At 29.1% G+C, this 20,269-nt stretch overlaps 1 protein-coding gene across 2 annotated transcripts in view; it reads right to left on the bottom strand.

The window, feature by feature from the left end:
• Positions 1-17,855, bottom strand: part of LOC129948960 (slowpoke-binding protein) — a 55,129-nt gene extending 37,274 nt beyond the window's left edge. For both annotated transcript variants that reach the window (XM_056060123.1, XM_056060124.1), the window contains exons 1-2: positions 17,793-17,855; positions 10,843-10,919 (exon numbers count right to left, since the gene is read on the bottom strand). In XM_056060123.1, the coding sequence (XP_055916098.1) occupies positions 10,843-10,848 (6 nt within the window). In that variant the 5' untranslated portion in view covers positions 10,849-10,919; positions 17,793-17,855. The remainder of the gene's footprint in view (positions 1-10,842; positions 10,920-17,792) is intronic.
• Between the last annotated feature and the right edge of the window lie 2,414 nt (positions 17,856-20,269).

Consider the following 20,269-nt stretch of genomic DNA (forward strand, 5'->3'; position numbering starts at 1 on the left):
TCTGCCATATTGCTACTTCGAAATTAAAAAAAAATGAGACAAAAAAGTTCCCGTAGTGTCGAAATATTGTTGCATGTGAGGCTTCAGTTGCAGGATGCATATCTGTAACGTCGTTATGGCGAATTTAGAGAAAAGATCTTAGCTTACATCCTTATAAGATTCAATTGGTACAAGAACTGAAGCCGCTTGACCACCAGAAGCGTCGTATGTTCGTGAATTGGGCTTAGCAACAACTTGAAAATGATTCGAATTTCATTGAAAAATCATCTTCAGCGATGAGGCTCATTTCTGGCTGAATGGTTTCGTCGATAAACAAAATATGCGGTATTGGTCAGTCAGCAATCCACACGTACTTGCATACCGAAAAAATTACGGTTTGGTATGGTTTAGGGGCCGGTGGCTGCGTCATTGGGCCGTAGTTCTTCCGTGACGATCAAGATCGGCACTTTACTGTGAATGGGGATCGCTACCTTTCAATGATATCCGAATATTTGTATCCCCAATTGGATGATATAGACTTGGAGGAAATGTGGTACCAACAGAACGGGGCCACAAGCCACACAGCGAATGTCACAATCAATTTATTGGAAACCAAGTTGGGAGAACGTTGTTATATCACAAAATGGTCCAGTCGCTTGGCCACCTCAGTTGTGCGATTTGACGCTATTAGACTATTTCCTGTGAGGCTACGCCAAGTCTATGGTCTATGACAACAAGCAAGTGACGATTGATGATCTTCGCACGAATATCGAAAGTGAAATTGCAGCAGTATCGGCCGATTTATGCTTGAAAACCGTCGAAAATTTGGTTCAGTTTCTATACTTCCTACAAGTGTGCCCGTGGCGGCCATGCAAAAGAAATCGAGTTAAGTGCATAATATCATTAAACGTACTTTCACAGGAATAAAGAGTTTCATTGATATCCAAAACCGTTTTTGTTTTTTGAAACAAAATTTGTAGCGTTCTTATTGGAAAACTCGATTTATGAAGTTTTGAAAAAAATCTTGAACGTTAAGCTTCATGGTTTTGAAAAAAAAATTGTTAAAGAGTTAATTGTTGGTGCTGATTCTTAGTTCGAATTCCAATGTTAGCAATATGATCAAATTTAAAAATAATCGGTTTCAACTTATTTTCTATATTTTGTTCCGTATTTTTCGAAAACATTATATTTAACTTTCTTTTAACAATAGTTAGTCAAGTGTAACTAATAACTTGTGAGGATCTTTGATGAGAGAAATAATTCACTGAAAATGTTTAAACGGAATATTGAAGATGGCAATTATAGATTTAGTAAAAAAAACTAATTCATGAATTTACATGTCCTCAAAAAGTGTATTCTTTTTTGTTTTAAATTTTAAAAGTTCATATTTTAAAAACCTGAAGTGATAAATTGATTTTAAAATAGAACTCGAACTGAGGCTATTAAAAACCTTAAGAAAAGTATAAATTGTTTGCCATTACAAAACCTTATTGACAAGTGCAATCAGTTCTATAAGTTGGTTTAAAAATATTTTCGTTTTCATAGCTAACAATTTGTTCGTTACTAATTGAAAAAAATTGATTACAAGGCAAAGAACAATGTCCAAATTAATTTATTAAAATGACCTGGAAATTTCAGTCTTGCAATGCTTTAAAAACAAACAACTTTCCATGTAATACAAAAAAACCAGAATTTTATTTCCATTTAAATTCCTATAAAAATTCACCTGATGCCATTTAATTTAAAAACGAAGAAAATGAAATTAAATGCATTAATCAATCGGATTTAATGAAAATTAATTAAAAATCACAGCCCTGGAAAAAAACATTTTTTTCCTGCCAAAGGGGAATTGCCATAAATTACATTAAATGCAATAATTTCACTGCAATGAAGATTTCCACAAACATCAAAGTTTTCACTCATTTTGTTTCCCTTGTTCATAAGGATTCTATATCCTTTACATCTACACAACATAAGTTTAATGCAGTTTTGTTGGTCTTTAGATAATTTTACCACTTTAGAGTTATTAATGTCTAGGGAACTTTTCCAATTCACTCGAAAATGAATACCATTTATTTAAGGGCCATATTACACTTAAATAAGAACAAGATGTAATTTAGTAAAACTTTCATATTTACAGTTCATAATATTTATCTATGCATATGAAAATTTTAATTTTAGTGATAAAGATGAGGATTATGATGGTGATGATGATGACGATGATGACGATAAAAATTTCAAGAATGTTGGATGATTTCATTCAATTGACACTTGACAAATAATCACAGATCGTTGTCATATTATTTTTTTTAGTCCTTATTAAATGTCAAGTTAAACTATTTCGTTGATGATGATGACAAATAAAGGATGTGTGTTGCTTATATCCTTTTGGATATACATTTATTTCGGTGCCTAGAGCAAAAATGCGCATCAAGTTGTGATATTTATTTTTATTTTTTGTCATTTCTTCTGTGAATGGTATACTCTTATAGAGATTTCTTGAGTATTCTTAAGAGTTAAGATGAAAAACGGTTATATTGACATAAACTACCGTGCACGTATTTCATTACAAGGACCTATTGAGATGGCGCCAACTCCAAAACAGAAAAAAAAGATAATGTTTCATCATAAGGATATACGGACCAGCATTTAATGTGTCTGCTAAAAAGTCCTATTTTGTAACCTTAAGGTTTTTTGTTTGTTTCTCGTTCTTATCATTATGGACGTGATTTAAAATTCAATCATGAAATTTTTTTTGGCAGGCAAAAAAAATTTAACGATTTTTCTTTTGTTTGAATATTTTATAACTTATTTTGTTGGAAGATCCTTAATCCCCAAATAATCCCAAAAAATCTTAATCCTGAAAGTGGTGGATTAGGTAAACTTTTTGTTTTTTATCATGACAACGAACATGAGTGGTTTATCTTTATACGAAAATTTATTTGGTATGCGAGAAGTAGTACAAAAAAGGAATAAAACAAACAAACTGTCGTTTAATCTTTTAAGTTTTCTTTTTTTATATTTTTATTTTATAACAAGAAACAAGGTAAGCAAATGACACCAACAAAATTCTTGTCAGATAATAAGGATCTCTTTTATGCCATTTTAGTAAAGAACAAAATTATCTTTTGTTTTTTATATTTATTTTTTTAGTAACAAATGTGTACATTGTTTTGTGATTTTTTGTATTTTGTTCTTGTTGAAAAATAAAATTCTATAAAAGTTGAACAAAATTATCTGAGTCGTTTAAATTGTTGCAAGAATTTTCAAAAGTCCATATTTGTCGCTATTTCAAGTTTTAAATACTTCTTTTAACGTTTATAATTCAAAACACCATGTCATACATGTAGAGCATAATATAATATATTTTTTGTACTGAAAATGTTAAATATGGTTTATTGTTCCAAAGAAAAAGAGATAAGTTCAGAAAATGTTGTTTTGTTTTATAAATTTTCAATGAAATATATTTATACATATATACAAATATTGAATTTTTAAGAGCTTTTTCTGATCACTTTTACTTTTCAGAAACTAAAAAAAATTTGTTAGTTTGGTTAGATTCTTATAAAAATACACATTTTTGTTAAGTTTGTTGCTATACAGTGGTTTTGTTTTTGACAGGCTTCTACACAACCAAGGTTGTTTTATTTAAAAAAGTAGTAAGCAGTGGTATTCCAATTCGGGCTTTGTGTCATATTTCAAAAAATAATTTTTTTTCAGTCGTTCAAATCCGAAGTGTTTTTTCAAACTAAGTAATCTCAATAAATTTTTTCAATTTGTCAAAAGAATGTTTGCAATCGTCTCATTAGACACTTTTAAAAAATTATGTTTTGCAAACATTATCAATATCGACAACAATTCTGGAGTTTTTAAGCTTCTTAAAAATAAAGTGTCTTCATTTAGTTTGTTAAAATAATAACTACAAAATCAACCAATGTTGATTAAATGAAATAAACTTAAACAATCATGTTTCACAGTTTTTCGAGAATATTTTTGTAATGCAAAGAATTGTGAACAAGACGTTGTTGATAAAAGTTTTAAAAAATAATTCAATCTTAAAAAAATAATGAGACAACTTAATTATTGCTTTTGGAATGGTTTTTCAAAATGACGGAGAGTAAATTCTTATCTTTTTTGTTTTCAAAGGGCTTAAAGAAAATAAAAAAAGGGTTAAATCTTAGCTATTTTTAAAATTATTTTTTTTCGATAAATAGAATTTTGAAAAGAAAAAAATTAAGTATAGATTTGGTAACAAAAGATTCAGAGTACTAAAATATTAGATATTTCGAAATTTTGTAAGAAATTTGTTAAAAGATTTAAAGGATTCTAAATAGCCCTCCACGTTTACAGATCCTGTTATTCAATTTTATCAAAAAACCATATAGCTTAGTAATTCTGTTTTTCTGAAAAAAATTTGGTTATAGCTAAATTTTTTGTATAAATTCAAATATTGACTAAAAGTTTTTCAATTGTTTCAATTAATTGTTGAGGTACTTTTGTGGTATTGGAGTTAAATTTTACTTATACTTTTTATGTATTTTTTAATTGTTATTTTTAAATTAAAAAAGGTTTGAATTGTTAATGTTAGATGTAAATTGTATTGTTAAACAAAGAGTTAAATATTTTTATAAAATGGCAGCCAAACTAAAACGCACTATTTGTAGTAAAAAATTATTCATCTAAGATTGTTTTAAGAACATATTGAACTACCTGCGTTCAGCTGCTCGAATCTTATAGAATCTCAAGATCGTTCAGTGGCACATAATTTATTAAATATAAATAAAGTGAATTGTTTTTTCAATTTAAAGAAATGTTGCCTTTTAAAATTGTTTGAATCACATAAATTTGTGGGTTCTTTAAATTTTTTAATGTTAAACTCAACATTTTTCTTTTTCAGCTTAATTTGACGACTGTCAAATATCTTTTCAAAAATTTGAGATTATGGCTTCCAACTAATTTTCACTTAAATATTGTTTTCAATATTCAGAAATTTTTGAAAAAAATCTAATCGACAGTTTTTTTTGAAATAAAAACCTAAAAATAAAACAATACTAAAACTTGGTAAAAATTTCTCTTGACTCCAATAGCTTTTCAAAAATTAAAAATATTGTCTTCAAACTTTTTTTGTTTCAAAGAAAATATTATTTTTGATATTCAGTCGTTTTTTTTTATAACAGTCCAATTTTTCATAGAAATAATAAAATCTACTAAAAATAGTACGCAAATTTGATAAAAATTGATGTTCGGTTCTTGATATCTCTCAAGTTAATTTCATTCATCTAATTATTAAAAACTTAAAAAACGGTGCTAAAATTGGTAAAAATTTATTTAAAAATAGATTTTCAAACTAAACTATTCTTTATATAAAAAATATTGTTGGTAATTTTAAAATTTTTAAGAATAATTCAATGGACACCTTTTTTAACCCAACACGAAAACCTACAAACTTTTAAGCAAGACAAATCGACAGACAGGATGGAAAGTTATCAGTGTGGGTTGCATCCTAGCCTCTTTTCTTTTTTGATTTGTTATCCAAACCGATATTTGATAGAATAGTCCTTATTGTCTAAAAAGCTGGACAGCACCTATGCATAGAGTTTAAAACATCTAACAACAGGAATTGTTTTACAGCAGCTCTTAGGGATATACCAGAGTTCTTTTTTTGTTACTTGGCTTGTATGGAAACTTTTAAGGAGTTCGATACTTTGCGTTCTTAAGTAAGCAAAAAGAGTTGCATACAGAGCAATAACATCATTTTTATTATCCAGAATCATTTTTGGCTAAGTTTCGTTGTTTTGTTGGATGACCAACTTTAAAGGTACTTATTAAGTTGCCTAAGATAGCCTCTAATACTCTAGATCTTAATATAGAGATGACCTATACCGTCTTATGGCAATTTTTTCTGAAAATTATACTAGATCTCCTAGATAATTCTGTGTGTTTTTTGTTATTAAAGTTGGAAAATTGGAGGCTTTCAAACGCATGTAAAAGAACTTATTGAAAAGTGCAACAAAATTTTGCTTTCATCAACATATGCCCATAAAATATTTACCTCACAAATATTTTAATCGTTAAAAATATTTTAAGTTATATTTAAGTTTTTTTTTATGACCACAACTGTTTGTACTCTATTTTGTTACTCAGGATTAGTGTGAAAACAAGCAAATTAGTCCTAATTATAGAAAAATCAAAATAATTAATCATTAACTTACTCTTTATTATTTTGACAGCTTTTCAGGAAGTTATTTAAAATACCATCCAAAATTATTATGTTTTGTTTATTAAAACTTAATTATTGTGACAGGCGGAAACCACGGCCAACTATTTATAACAAATCTCCCCTGCAAAATTACCCATTCGCTTTTCTCCAACAAAAAGAATTCAATTTTTCCATATTAACATCGTGAATATTATTATTTTCACCTCACTGCTGATAAAATTCAGTAATTGAAATTATTTCAACTTCCGATATAGACAAAAAGTAATGCAATCAAAACCCGATAAACATATTTGCTTCAATTCTCAACTGACACAATATTCACATCACACATCCGCCATCGCATATTGAACTTCCATAAAATTAATTTTATTGAAAAATAAAATGTTGTATTTATCCTTTTGTTTCTGACATGTATATACGAATACGAGAACGAATGTAATTTTAATTTTTATATTTAATTTGATTTTTAATTAAAAAGCATTTACACGATTTGTTAAGAGTGCATCAAGTTGCACAGTGAATTGAGACAATTATAGGAAACAACGTCCAATCACTGATTGGGCTTCCCAAATTACACTGCGCGACTGTGACTGTTGTATTTATTATTCAATTATGTTTTATTTAAATTAAATTTGGTAAAAACATAATTTTGTTTCGAGTATTGTATTCCAACAAAATTGAAGCTGGAGTGGGGGAAGATTGTCTTATTCATTTTTTACGAATATTTTTAAAACTACCAAACGAGCATAAACTTTCCTTAAAGCAAATTAATTGGCGGTAGGCTAATTGAGTCCGGCCTTTAGTAGGCGACATTAATTACTCTCAGGTGATTTTAATATTATAACTTTGTTGTCATGAGTCGATGACGAGAACGAGAACCGACTCCGACAAATTGTTCTGACAAACTGTGAAAACAGTTTCCTCCTCTAAATGGATTATAAAAAGCAAATAAAAAATTGATTTTTGCTTTTTTTGTATGTTCCTTTGATGGCTTTGTCATGTGTTTTCATTTTTGTATCTTTTTCTGCTATGCAACACTAATACCACACACAAGTATGACAATCTGTCAATGGAGTCATTCTAGTGCAATTTCAATTGACATAAACGCCATGTTGTATCTATTGATTGCTGCTGTCGTCTTTTATTGCAGCACCAACAAAAAAGTATCTATATGTACATAAAATGAAAGCAAGATTGAAAAAAGCTAAAAAAAACGCAAAACCACTCACCTGTAAAACAAAGTGGATATTCAAAAGTATACAGCTCTTGAACTTGAACACAAAACTACGACTTTATATGTAGAATAAAATGTATGGTTATAAGAAGAAAAACCAATAGAAAATAAAAGAAAATATATCCATACTAATTTTATGTATATGTATGTATATGACAATTTTGAACTGTGTTTCTACAACATTATTAACGGTTTGACGCTTCAAGGGACCCACCGACAAAAATGAAAAGGAATTATCGTATTATAAATGAGTATGTTAGTGAATATCCACATGTGTATTTTTATAGTCCAGGAAAATGAAAAATCATTCGACCATTTTTTATCAAATTAATAATTTTATCATTGCATCTCAAATATATAGTTTCTCATAGCCATAGATAGCAGCTCGTTCTTTTGACAGCTGTCACATTTGAAATTGTGGTTTATTTCAAAAGATAAAATTACTCAATTATTAAAAGTTGAATAAACACGGTTTAAGAACGTACTTTAATTGTTGAAATTCACTAACAAAATGATGAACGTTTTACAAGCACTGTTTCCAAAACTAAGACACTTTTTTAAAGTAGGCTTCTTAACCGACTGTAGTTAAACTTTTTTTTTATTATTTGAGCTGTTGGGACAAATAAGAAATGTGAAGAATCGAAGGCTTTTAGTCGCTCAAAAATAACAGAAAAGTGATTTTTGGAATCATGTATTCCACAAATGGTAACACAAAATATTTTGCATAAAGATTAGTCCTTAAGGCTTTGAAAGTTCAGTTAGCGAAAATATTCAACCCAGTCGATGATTAAGGCATGCAAATACAAAGAAATTAATCATTTTGCAACGATAAGACGATTTTTCACATTGAAAGCTTCTTTTAATTGCTTAAAAATTGGCACAGTTCGGATTAAGAAAATACAAAATTGTTACACAGATTCTTCATCTTAAAAATGACACTTTTTGATGCCGTTTTTGAACTTGACTTATTTGAAAATGAGGTATGATGATTTTTTATTGATACAATTGAATGATATTGATGTTGGTTACCTTTGTATATATACTGTAGACTCTTATAAGATTTTTTATAAATTAAACCACAATTAGCTCCGTAATTTGCAAGCAAACTCCTCTTAAAAACGTTTGCTTGTAAAATCTCGACATTTGATTCCAACATTTCAAATAATTAAAGTTTCACTTCAAAATTTTTTTAAAATCGACTTTTCTTAGACTATAATAACTATAAACAATATTATTACATTATATTATAATCTAATTATTCTTATGTCTATTACAATAAACGAATGAAACATTGTCTTAGAATGAGGCTTTAAAAAATACATAAAGTGACCACGCAATGCGTTTTGGTTTTTCCTTCTTACAAACAGACGTGTGTGTGAATATAAATTCAATTAAATATTAGCGAAGTTCAATGTTAATGGTTCCAACCGTGAATGCAAAAAATAACAGTGAAAATATATTTCCTAGTTGGTGTTGTTGTTGGCTTTCTATTGTTTGTTTCAAGAAATCGGTTGGTTCAAAGTTTATTAAATTCTATGAACCTACTTATAAGTAGAAACCACTATTAAGACCACAAGTTGTTTATGAAATAAAATAAAATTAAATTTGATAGAAAATTTAATTTTTCAATAAAGCCTTGGTTTTAAAAATTGAAATTTTAAAAAATGTAGCTTATATCAAATAAAGTATAAAAAAGTAAGTATACGCCCAAGCGTACCAAATTAGATTCAAAAATCAAGACTATATTTTGTGGTTAACTTTTACATTTTTTTTTTTAAAATCTATTCTCTTGTCTTTTATTTGTCATAGCCGTATCTTATTTCGTTGGTACAAATTTTGTTTACGTTTGTAAAAAATATTGAGAAGTGAAAAACTGGATAGAAGTTTAAATGAGAATAGTCTTAGATCGACTAGAAGTTTCTATAATCGAAGATTTATTAAAAATGTTTAAATAGGTGGATGAGTATTTTCAGCAGTTAGTTTTAATTTATTTTCACTTTTCGGTCTCATTTGAATATCGTTTCCTGGAGATCGGTTCCTATGCTATGTAGCATTAAACTCTATGAGGGCTATTTTGTTCCAGAAGTGATCTCTTAAAATTTGGCTACCAAAACTTCTCTTTTATTAAAAAAAAGTTTTGAAAGACAGCAATGTAATCATGAAGCACACAAGGTTTTGTGTGGCAAAGTTTTCTAACAGTTTATAAGGTTGGCACAGTTCTTATTAAACATTTTTAGAGACAAAAATTCAATTCCCGAATTATTATAACTGCTTTAATTTCGTATAACTATGTTATTGTAATACCAATGAAAACTAATCAGAAGACACAAAAACTCAATTTCACAATTTTCAGAGATTGATAAATATGATTAAAATACAAAAAAGAACGGAGAAAGTTAAGCTTTCAATAAATTTGACATTCAAAACATGAGAAGAAAACGTTAATTGATCTTTAAATTGACTTCCTTTATTGGAAATCACAAGCAAAAATATTAATAATTCAAGTAAATTGAAACTGGTGTACCTCAAGAGTATGTCATTGGACCAATATTCATTATTTATGAAGCTCCTGCTTTCACTAATGCTACAACTTTCATTTGAATTTTTGTCGTCTATTTTAAAAAGTTCTTAGCCATGTTTTAGGGATTTTTGAAGTCTTTTTTATGATTACTATTTGACCGATATATTTTTTCTCTTTTACTTCCTGTCGTCAATATAATTTTCTAATATGATGTTTCGTAGTAAAATACTGATCTGCAGAAAAAAAACATATAAGTAAATATTGGGAAATATCTTCTGATCAACCAATTGATTGGTGTTTTTAAAGGTGTTAATTTTTATATTTTTTCAACTATTTTCAAACTGAATATTTAAATTATTATAGTAATGATATTATTACAAATTCTTTTAATTTAAAAGAATTCATAACCTCTCCATAGAACTTCAGATGAAAATCATAGAATGAATTATTATAAGTTTAATCATTTACGCCATTTTTTTCTTCCGAACCATTTTTATTTTAAATTAATTAACCACCCTCTAACTTTCTTTAAACGATTTAAATCATTTTATGAAAAATATAAGATAGTATTGATTTCAAAATTATAATGCATGATGGACAAGACGCCTTTGTCAAATATTCTTCAAAAACAATTTTAATATGAAGATACTAACATTTGTGTCTAATTTACAAATTTCAATTATGAAATTGAAAATTACTTTTTTAAATTATAAATTCAGTTATTCTGTTAGTAAAAACAAACAAACAAACTTCAATCAATATAATATATAAAGATCGCATCAATTCAATTACAATTTTCTATTAAAAAAATATTATGTTATTCACTCAGAAAATCTATATATTTTATTTATTATTTAAATGTATATTTGTGTGAATCAAAAAATATACCTGCATTTTCGTATCCAATATGATATCACCGCAATTGCTCCCAATACAATAGCTCCAATGGCACACCAAAAAGCTGTCTGAAAATATAAATATTCATACACACACAAAAAAGGGTTAGCGGTTAGTGGTTCAGTATAATAAAAAAAAAATTCACACTTAAAACATTTATTTGATAATAATTTTAATAAAGTAGTTTAAATTCAAATTCAAATAGGCGAGCACCTACATAATATTATAAATTAGAATATTAGAATTCAAAATTTGTAATCCTCTTAATGGAATGAAACCACACAAAACTGAATATACATTTTAGTTTGAAAATATAAAATACAAATTCATCTCTCAAAAAATCATTATTTATTTAAGTAAAACCAACAAAGCTCCATTGAGTTAGGGGTTTTTGAGTTTATGAAATTCTCTTATAAATACTTATTTAGTTTATTAAATAAATTTTATTTTAAATAAGTAGCTATTCAATTATTTCAATTAAATATTGTGTATTTTTATCGTATTCCATTGTGTTATTGTGAGAGCCATATTTCAAAAGAGTTGGTACTCAAGAGAGGGATGCTTAAGTTTATAAATTATGTTCTTCATCTCTTTCATTGCATTGCAATTAATAATAATACGAAGCTTGTAATTTTTTAATGAGTTATTTTAATTTGATCGGCAGGCTTATGATAATTTTGTATATTTTAATGTTAAATACAATTCTCAAAAGCTCTTGGATTTTATTTAATTAAAAAATTGTAGTTACCTTTAATCTGAGAGCTCATTTAAGAGTAATATAGTTTGTACATTGTTAGTAAGTAATCTGGATGCAAGTTATATGACTTGAACAAGCTGATTTTTGTGACGTTGTTTTTCGTAAATAGGAGTATTTTTGTTATGAGTGGGAAATATTGAGTCAGGTAAAGCTTTCCACATTCACGTAGTGCGGCTAAAAAACGAATCTCTGTATTTAACAGTACGCCCGAAATTGGACTCAAGGGTAAACTGATGGGCATTCCTAGCAGTACGGGTTTTACGGTTGAATTGTTTAAGGAAAGGAATGCAACTGGCTATTTCAATAGAGCATTGTTTATAAAAATAACGATAAAACAATGACAGGCATGAGAACTTGCTGCGGTGTTCAAGAGAAGCAAATGCCTAGGTGAGAGACCGATTTCCTATCTCGATGAAAGTACTACCCATGGATAGTGGCATTGGGTACTGTCATCAGCGAAACAATGCAGTAGGTTAAAAGTTTCAGACAAAAGATCATTTATGAATGTAAGGAAGAGAGTCGGAGACAAAACAGAGACCTGGGACACACCAGCGTTTATTTTGTGGATATCAGATTTGAACCCGTATTTAATACTACTTGAATTCAACGGTCCGAAAGGTAATTTCTAACCCAACAAAGAAGAGATTCATCAATATCAAAAGCACGCATTTTCAATAAGAGAGTATGATGCCAAACCCTATCAAATGCTTTTGAAATATCAAGTGTAATAATCTTACTTTCACCAAAATGATGTAAAGATTTGTTCCACTGTTCGGTGAGATAAACCATGAGATCACCAGTCGACCTATTGTAACGAAAGCCATACTGCCGGTCATTAAGAAGCTTCCGTTCTTTAAGATATTTCTTTAGTTGAAAATTGATCAGCGTTTTCATGACCTTGGAAAGAAGGGACGTAAGTGCGATTGGACGATAGTTAGAGGGGGAGGAGGATTCGTTTTTTTAGGGACGGGTTGGGCAGCGTTGAAAAATACCTCTTCAGAACAATAGCGGGGATACTACCCGGGCCAGTGGAATTGTGAATGTCAAGATCTTTAAGTACTCTAGCAACTGTACTAGTGCGAAAGAAGATTCGTCCATGGAATAATTTACGCTTTCAAGTACAGTAGGAGACATGTCACTCATTGGCAGCATCGAATTAACAGCAAACTGTGTTGCAAGCAAAAAGGCTGTATCAATCGAACTTACAAAAGGAGTGGAAACGAGCGTAGGAACTGTTGATGACGTAGTGTTGCGCACATTTTTTACAAATGCCTATACATTTGTATTACTTTTGGGACTTTGAAGTATTATTTGCCATAATTTCTGGTCATGCAAAATTTTTAATGCGTCGAATATGTGAGTTACAAATCTTTATAGCTTGTTTGAACTAATTCCAATTTTCCTCAGTAGGGTTGGCTTTATAAATCCGGAGACTTACGAGTACATCTTTGATCATAATAGCCTCTTTACAGCTCTAGTCAAACTATGCGTTTTCTTTAGGTTAAATAGATTTTACCATATTTGTGATAAAATTTCTCATTCCCAAAAGAATTAAGTTTGTAACCATATCTGCGCTGGAATCCACATCACTATCAAGGAAGCCTGTGACCAGTTAAAGTTTCTGAAGAAATCATTGCCACCGTTCCATTTGGCTTTAACTGGGGTTTTTTGGCATGAGACATTAGCAGATATGATACAATGGTATAATGTGTCGAGAAGTGATAATACACTAACCGTATATTTATTAGGATCAGAGGTAACAAACAAGTCTAGAGTGTTGGCGCACTGTGCGGAAAATGGGATACAATTGTCTGAATATAGTTAAGAAAAAGTGCGTATACGCCTAAGTGTATCGATTTAATTATGGGTGGTTTTATGGGAAAACTAGTGTTAAAATTTTGTATGATGTAAACATGATGAGATGACCTTAAAATACTAGATCAACAGTCACAAAAAATACCTTATTATAACTTTACAAAATTTTAAGAAACAGAAATTTAGGTTTAGAGACATTTCAAATCAAAGTATAGTTTTGGGTTTACAGAACTTTTAGAAAGTCAAAATTTAACACATGTCCACACTTCATTTTGATTTTAAATAGCGTTTTGAAACTGCCATTTTTTGACTTGAGACAATTAAAAAATGCGCTATTACAAAACATAGAACGGTAAACACTTCCACAATGTTTTAAAACTTTGTTTGATGTACCCTCTCGGCTGCCAATAGTGAAACTTTTGTACAAATTAAAGCTGTTGGGACAATTAAATATTGTGTAGAATAGAAACAGTTAGCGCTAAATAAGTTAGCGCTAATAAATAATAAATAAAAATTGAGAAAATGATTGATGTAGCCCATAAATATGAACGTAAGCCCAGTTTTATCAATTCTTCGTATAAGGACTTAGTTCTTAAGGCTTTTAAACGTTAGTTAACAATAAAACTAAGCCAATCGTTCGTTAGCAACAAATTAAACAATATGATCCCCGAAATTTTATAGAAATTCATCTGCAGTCAATTTTCACTTTAGAGGCTACCCTAAGTAGAATTGTCCCAAATTTTAAAGAAGTAAAGGAAAAAGAAAACTCTTAAAATTATGACCTAATTTAAGTTAAACTTTGAGCAAAATTAATAAAAATTATGAATTCCACATGCGACATAAAATCTATACTTATCATAATAGAAGAAGAATGTTTGCGAACGTTTCCCACATTATATTTCAATTTGAGAGTATCTATATCTTTATATAAAAAAAATATTCAATCAAATAATAGCTGAAAAAAATATGAAGAATAAAAAGAAGAAGTAAGTAAAAATATGATCCTTCCATATAAATTGCCACCACCTGTCTATAGCGTTTCAATTTCTTATTTTTTTGTGTGTGAATTTCCAAGGAAAAACCACGACACGATGACACGACTTAAATTGAATTTTTATTTTCAATCATTTTTCTGTTCCAGCCTTCTCAGTATGTACGACAATTTAAACATTCACAACAGGCAAATTTTCTCAAACCATAGCCAACCAAAAGACTATGTAATGTATAATACGACGAGGACGACTTCATATGATATAATTTACATATCTATATTTTTAAATCTTGGAAATTCAAAACCGTTTTCGAGGAACAGTAGCAAAAATATCTTTTATATAGATACATTCATATTACATAGTAGTTGTAGTATATATAAAATAAAATTTATGTCTTTTCTGCAGAAATGTCAGAAAACCCTTAGGCCATGTCGTCTGTTGAAATGAAAAAGGAAACGATTGTATTTTTCTTGGGTTGGGTTTGGGATTGTTTAATTTTTTTTATTTTTGTGTGCACTTTTCATTATTTTTGACTATCATAGAGTAATTGTAGACACTTTCTTCTTCTTCAAAAAAAAAGAAATAAGAAAAATGAATAGACGACAAATATCTAGAAGTAAATTTATCCTGGCTAAATGCCAATACTGATATAAAAGTAAATTCAGAAGTCTGAACCAGTTTAATAATTCACAAATTTCAAGCGAAACACCCTCGAAAATTCTACTAAGATAATATCAAAAACCTAAGAATTCCGTTTTTATTATACTTTATGCGGATATACATATACAAAGGAAATTGAAATGGGGATATAATTTAAATTGAGGAAGATATAATTTATTATATTTATCTGTTAGCTGACAATTTACCCGAAATATTGTGTTTAAGGGTTGGTAGGAATTAAGTTAAGAAATCAGAATCGTGAACTTGGAAATATTAAGGAAAATCAAATTCTGGTTAAATCTCTTGAGTAACAACCGTTAAAAATCGGGTGTAGTGGAAATTAAATCAAAAGAATAATTACGTTTTAAATTAACTCACAGATTTTCTATTCATAGACAAACATTTTTCAATTTTTAGAGAAAAAAATTTACATTTAATAATTTTGCTAAGATTTTAATCATTTGGCTTGATAAAATTCGAAAATCAAATCATGGAGTTTTCTCTATTTTCTTTGATCTTTATGTCAATCGCATTCTTTCCAAAAAGTATTCATTATGTAATATATGGGGTTTTCAATAATAATGTTTTTTCGTGAATCATCTTCCAGCAACTGTAAATTTTTAGCCTTTTTTTGAAACTAACTATTTTATTACATTTAGAGCGATTCACGCTTTACAAATGCTTTTTAAGTATTAAATTTTACTAGAAAAGTGGTGACAATGTTGTAGTTACAATTCGTAATTTTGTGAACAAAAAGTTTTCTGGCAATTTTGTCCACTATTAGTTTTGGATGTCCTTTTATTTAAGAACTTGAAACTTTATATGTTTAAAATCACGTGAAACATAAGGTTTATACCAAAGCAGCTTGATATATGATCTTAAAGATGTAATTTGTAAAGTTACCAACACATTGTGTGAATTAGTGATGGCAAGTTTTATGATAAGGATATGCAGCTTTGGTAGCTATTTCTGTGATATCGTTTTTCATTGTTAACAACTGTTGCGGTAAATTTACCACAACAAGTTTCACCTTTGTTTTTGATAACGACTCCTTAAAAATTCTCACTGCGACCCCAACATTCTGGAATATTTCAGTAAAAACCTGGACCATCAGCCAGTTACCTGCTTTTCTAGCGTTTTGGGAAAGCAAATTACCTGCTCTGCGAGGTTTGGCCCACATATTGACGTAACAACTCGGAAAATGCGCGAAGATGATACCCATGCCCAACAAAAGGTGTAATAAAGTCACGCCAACTTTAACACAGTATGGCCGAGGGCCCATCATAAAGTATTAACAATATAAAATCACTCTAAGAATATTTTAATAATTTTCATTTTAATTATAGGCTTGGCTATCAGGTTTCTTCAACATGGCAGGAATTAGTTTTTCCTCAACCTAAATCGAGGGCGTTTAGAGACTTGGTAATGCGAGGAATTCCACACGATTTTCCAGGGAGTCTTGGCTGGAATTGGTTCGACGTATTAGAGCTGAACTTACTCTGAACCAAACTTTTTGACAGTTTTTTTTTTTCATTTTTTTTTTCAATTTTAATTTTTTGGCTGTGAGCAAAAATTGAGGAAGAACTACGATAGCTGTTGTGGAAATTTCAAGTTGAAAAGCTAAATATAGTTTTTTCTTTATAATATTGTTGTTTTATTTTCTTTATCCTCCTTTTTCTTTGTCTGAGAATTTGTATTTTTGACCATCGCGCCAAAATTCTGTTTTCTCGGTACTACGGGAAGTGTTTACCGTTTTGATTTTTTTTTTTAAACAAATTTTCTACTAGTGATTTTTTTTATCGGTGACAAAATTTGCAACACAACATACCTTACTTTTCTCTCTACAATAAAAAACATATATTGATTACTCTTTTAAAATACTTGATTTTAATTATCTAAATAAACTCTCTTGTTAGAAAACCATATAGATCAATTATCAGAATTAGGCTGGCTTTATGTAACCATGTTTAAAAAACTTACTTAAATAGGTAAAGTAACAAAAAGTTGAAAAAATTGCCTTAGGGTTTATCGGACAGGACTTGATAGGGTGTACATGTACATCTAAGCATCTAGCTTAATTTTCCTATAAATATCAAGGCGACCAAAACTGAAAAATGAGACTGGAGAAAATTAAAATCACCGAAATAGTGTTTTTGCTAAATCGAATATTCAAAGAAAATATTTGATTGAAATAAATAACTTTAAAAGGTCTTCATGTTCGATTTTGAAAAATTAAATTTGAATTATATTTATTTGTTTTCATAATTTTTTTTTTTCAAAATAGCATTCTTTTTAAATTTGTAAATAGTGATCTCTTGCATAAAAATATTTTGAGAAAATGCAAATGGTTACAATCTTGTGTTACTTTTCTATATTGGTACAAACAGAAGTAGTACAATTATTTTAAGAATTCTGCTGTTAGAACAGTTGAAGTTTTTTTCTTTTTTGAACTTTTCATTTAGTAAATGAATTCATTCGGTTTTTAAATCTTTAAAACATATTTTTTGAATTCATTTTGGTTATCCTAGTAACTCTGAGTCTTCAATATGTTTTAATTCTACTCATTTTTTCATCCACCGAAAGTTAAGGTAAAAAACTTGTTTTTAAAATTAGAACGAATTTTTGGTTGACTTTAAATAATAAATATTTCCTTAAATTTGTATCCGTTTTATGATTTAAACACAAAAATAAAATGGAAATACAAAATTTATACTTACAATCCAGTAATGTGTTGCAGAATTTCTATAATCCACTTGCATCTCACTGTAACTATCGTCACAGATTTATTCTGAAATGGAGAATAAGGAAAATGTTTTAAAAATCTGTATTTAAAATAATATAAAAATGAATAGATATAGAAAAAAAGTGATAATTGCTTTGAGACTCACAAAACACTGGTTAGGAATTTAAACATCAAAATGATTGTAAATTATTAGCCTATAGAAGCATTCAGCTTAGTAACGCTCTACTGTTTCTTTTTTTTTTAGAGAAAGGGGATTGCTCATTTTAAAAGGGACATCCGGCCCGGAGTGTACACCAATGAATTTGGTATCAAATTGAAGGTTGTTCTAAGCCGGATACATCTGCAAAAATATTTTGTCGATAACTCATGGGAGATCCGAGGTATTTGAGATTGAAGTTCGAAATGTTCAACCAATAAAAATCAGCACTTTTTCGACATATAAATGCTAATAACTTTGGGGTTATAAACAAAAAAATGAGGTTTTTGAAAACCTTACCAAAGTTTCATCAGCTTTTTTAACAAACATAAATAGTTATTGGTTTTTGCGAAAATTTTGAAAGTGTATAGCATTTTTATGGGAAACACAACTCTTATATAGGGGTTTTCAATAAAAACGGGTAGATGTTGTGCGTGGATGCCATCGCTAAAGATGATTTTTCGCCCAATAATTGGGCTCTTCTTCTAAACAATTCGAAGCCCCGTCAGCGAACAAACGGCGTTGTATATGGTCCTGAACTTTGGGCTCCTATGTCAGTTGGACCTTGACGCAAAATTTGACAAGTTGAAGTCTGCGAAACCCCGAGTTCTTTTGCAAGACAAGGAATAGACTGCCTTGCTGCACACTTTTACATTTTTTTTTTGAAAAATCGCCGTCCACTTTTTGTTGTTGAAACACCCTGGATAACCCTTTTTTTTGTAAATTCGAAAATAATATTTGCAAGCAATGCACTTTTATTACTAAACTGTTATTTAAAAAAAATATTGGATGTTTGGGGAAAACTCCTTTCGAAACCTATTTGTAGGAAGAAAACTGTGTTTTCAATTTAATCTTGTGTATTCTTCTACAACATTCATTAAACAAGTAATAGTTTAAGTCATTTAACACCATTAAGTTATCCACACTTATTGTCGTAGCCTAGTTTTCTAGTGTAAATGGTGTAATTTTTGCAATTGGATGTTTAGAGCATATTGAACCAAAAACGTTCCTTTAATATTTGTTAACTCAAGTTTGTATCACAACATACAAAGTCTTAAAGTCTTAAAAAAAACATTTATTATATATTGCTGGGCCACATCAATTTACTAGCATTTCTCAGTTCTTGATTAAATTGGAATAAATCAATCAAATTTACTTTTCACTTTTAGGATTAGGTCGAGTAGGAGGCGTTAAAAGGATTCCATAAGAAAAATCAATTTATTTTCTCAGATCGTAATTGATTATTATTTTTTACTTATTTTTTTCGGTAGAATGAATATTTTTTTTGGCAGTGGCTTGAGTGTAATATAGATTGAATTTCCCATGAATATGAAATATGTATTTGCACACTTTTTGTTTATACCATTATTACCTTCCCAATATTTTGTTATTTTTCTACCTTTCGACCAATTTTTGAAAGGATACTTATTTATCTTAAACAACAAACTGTCTTGTCAAAAAAGTTTAGTCTTATTAATCATTTCCAAACGATAAAACTTAGTTTAAAAAATGTCAAAAGTTTTTCTATTCACTAAAAGCCAAACTGAACAACAATTTTATCGGTCTTTTTTGTTTGTCCTTTAAACCAATTGAAAGATACATACTCGACTCGTATTTAAGAAGAAAATAAATCCTTGTGTAGATTAAGTTTTGGAAACCATTTTTGTTTTGGGGCCTGAAAATTTGTTCAATCATTTTGTAACATCACTGCGAAGTATGAGTTGAGTACATATATAAAACATAATATGTATGTAAGTATTTATAGGGAAGGCATAAAGTGCTTCCAATCATGAATATTAAGATGATTATCTTTATGTGTTCAAAATGTCAACGGTTGGGTTGATTCTATGTACTTCGTTTAATATACTTAGCTGTCCCTTGTCCCTTTTGCGGAGCAGTTGATTTGAGTATGTTTAGAATATTATCTTGTTTGTGATTTTTTTGGTCGTATTCATATAAACATCCTTGTGACCTGACAATCTATTCGTATTTATTCGATCGTTATTGAATGCTTTTATGTCACCCTTTTATTTTGTATGTTTGGTTGGGTATATACTGAAGAGGACCCAGTAACAACAACAACTTATCTATTGGGGAAGTACATTATTACAGATAGAGTGGATATCCTTTTTGAAAGGAACACAAGGAAAAAAAAGTAGAACAAAAGTACATATGTTATTCGAATATTTGGTCGATACGTTTGGTGTGTGCTTCTTAACCGTACATTGAAAAGTATTGGAAGAACATTTATTTTT

The sequence above is a fragment of the Eupeodes corollae genome, chromosome 3 (assembly GCF_945859685.1).
Source record: "Eupeodes corollae chromosome 3, idEupCoro1.1, whole genome shotgun sequence".
Classification (NCBI taxonomy): Eukaryota; Metazoa; Arthropoda; class Insecta; order Diptera; family Syrphidae; genus Eupeodes; species Eupeodes corollae.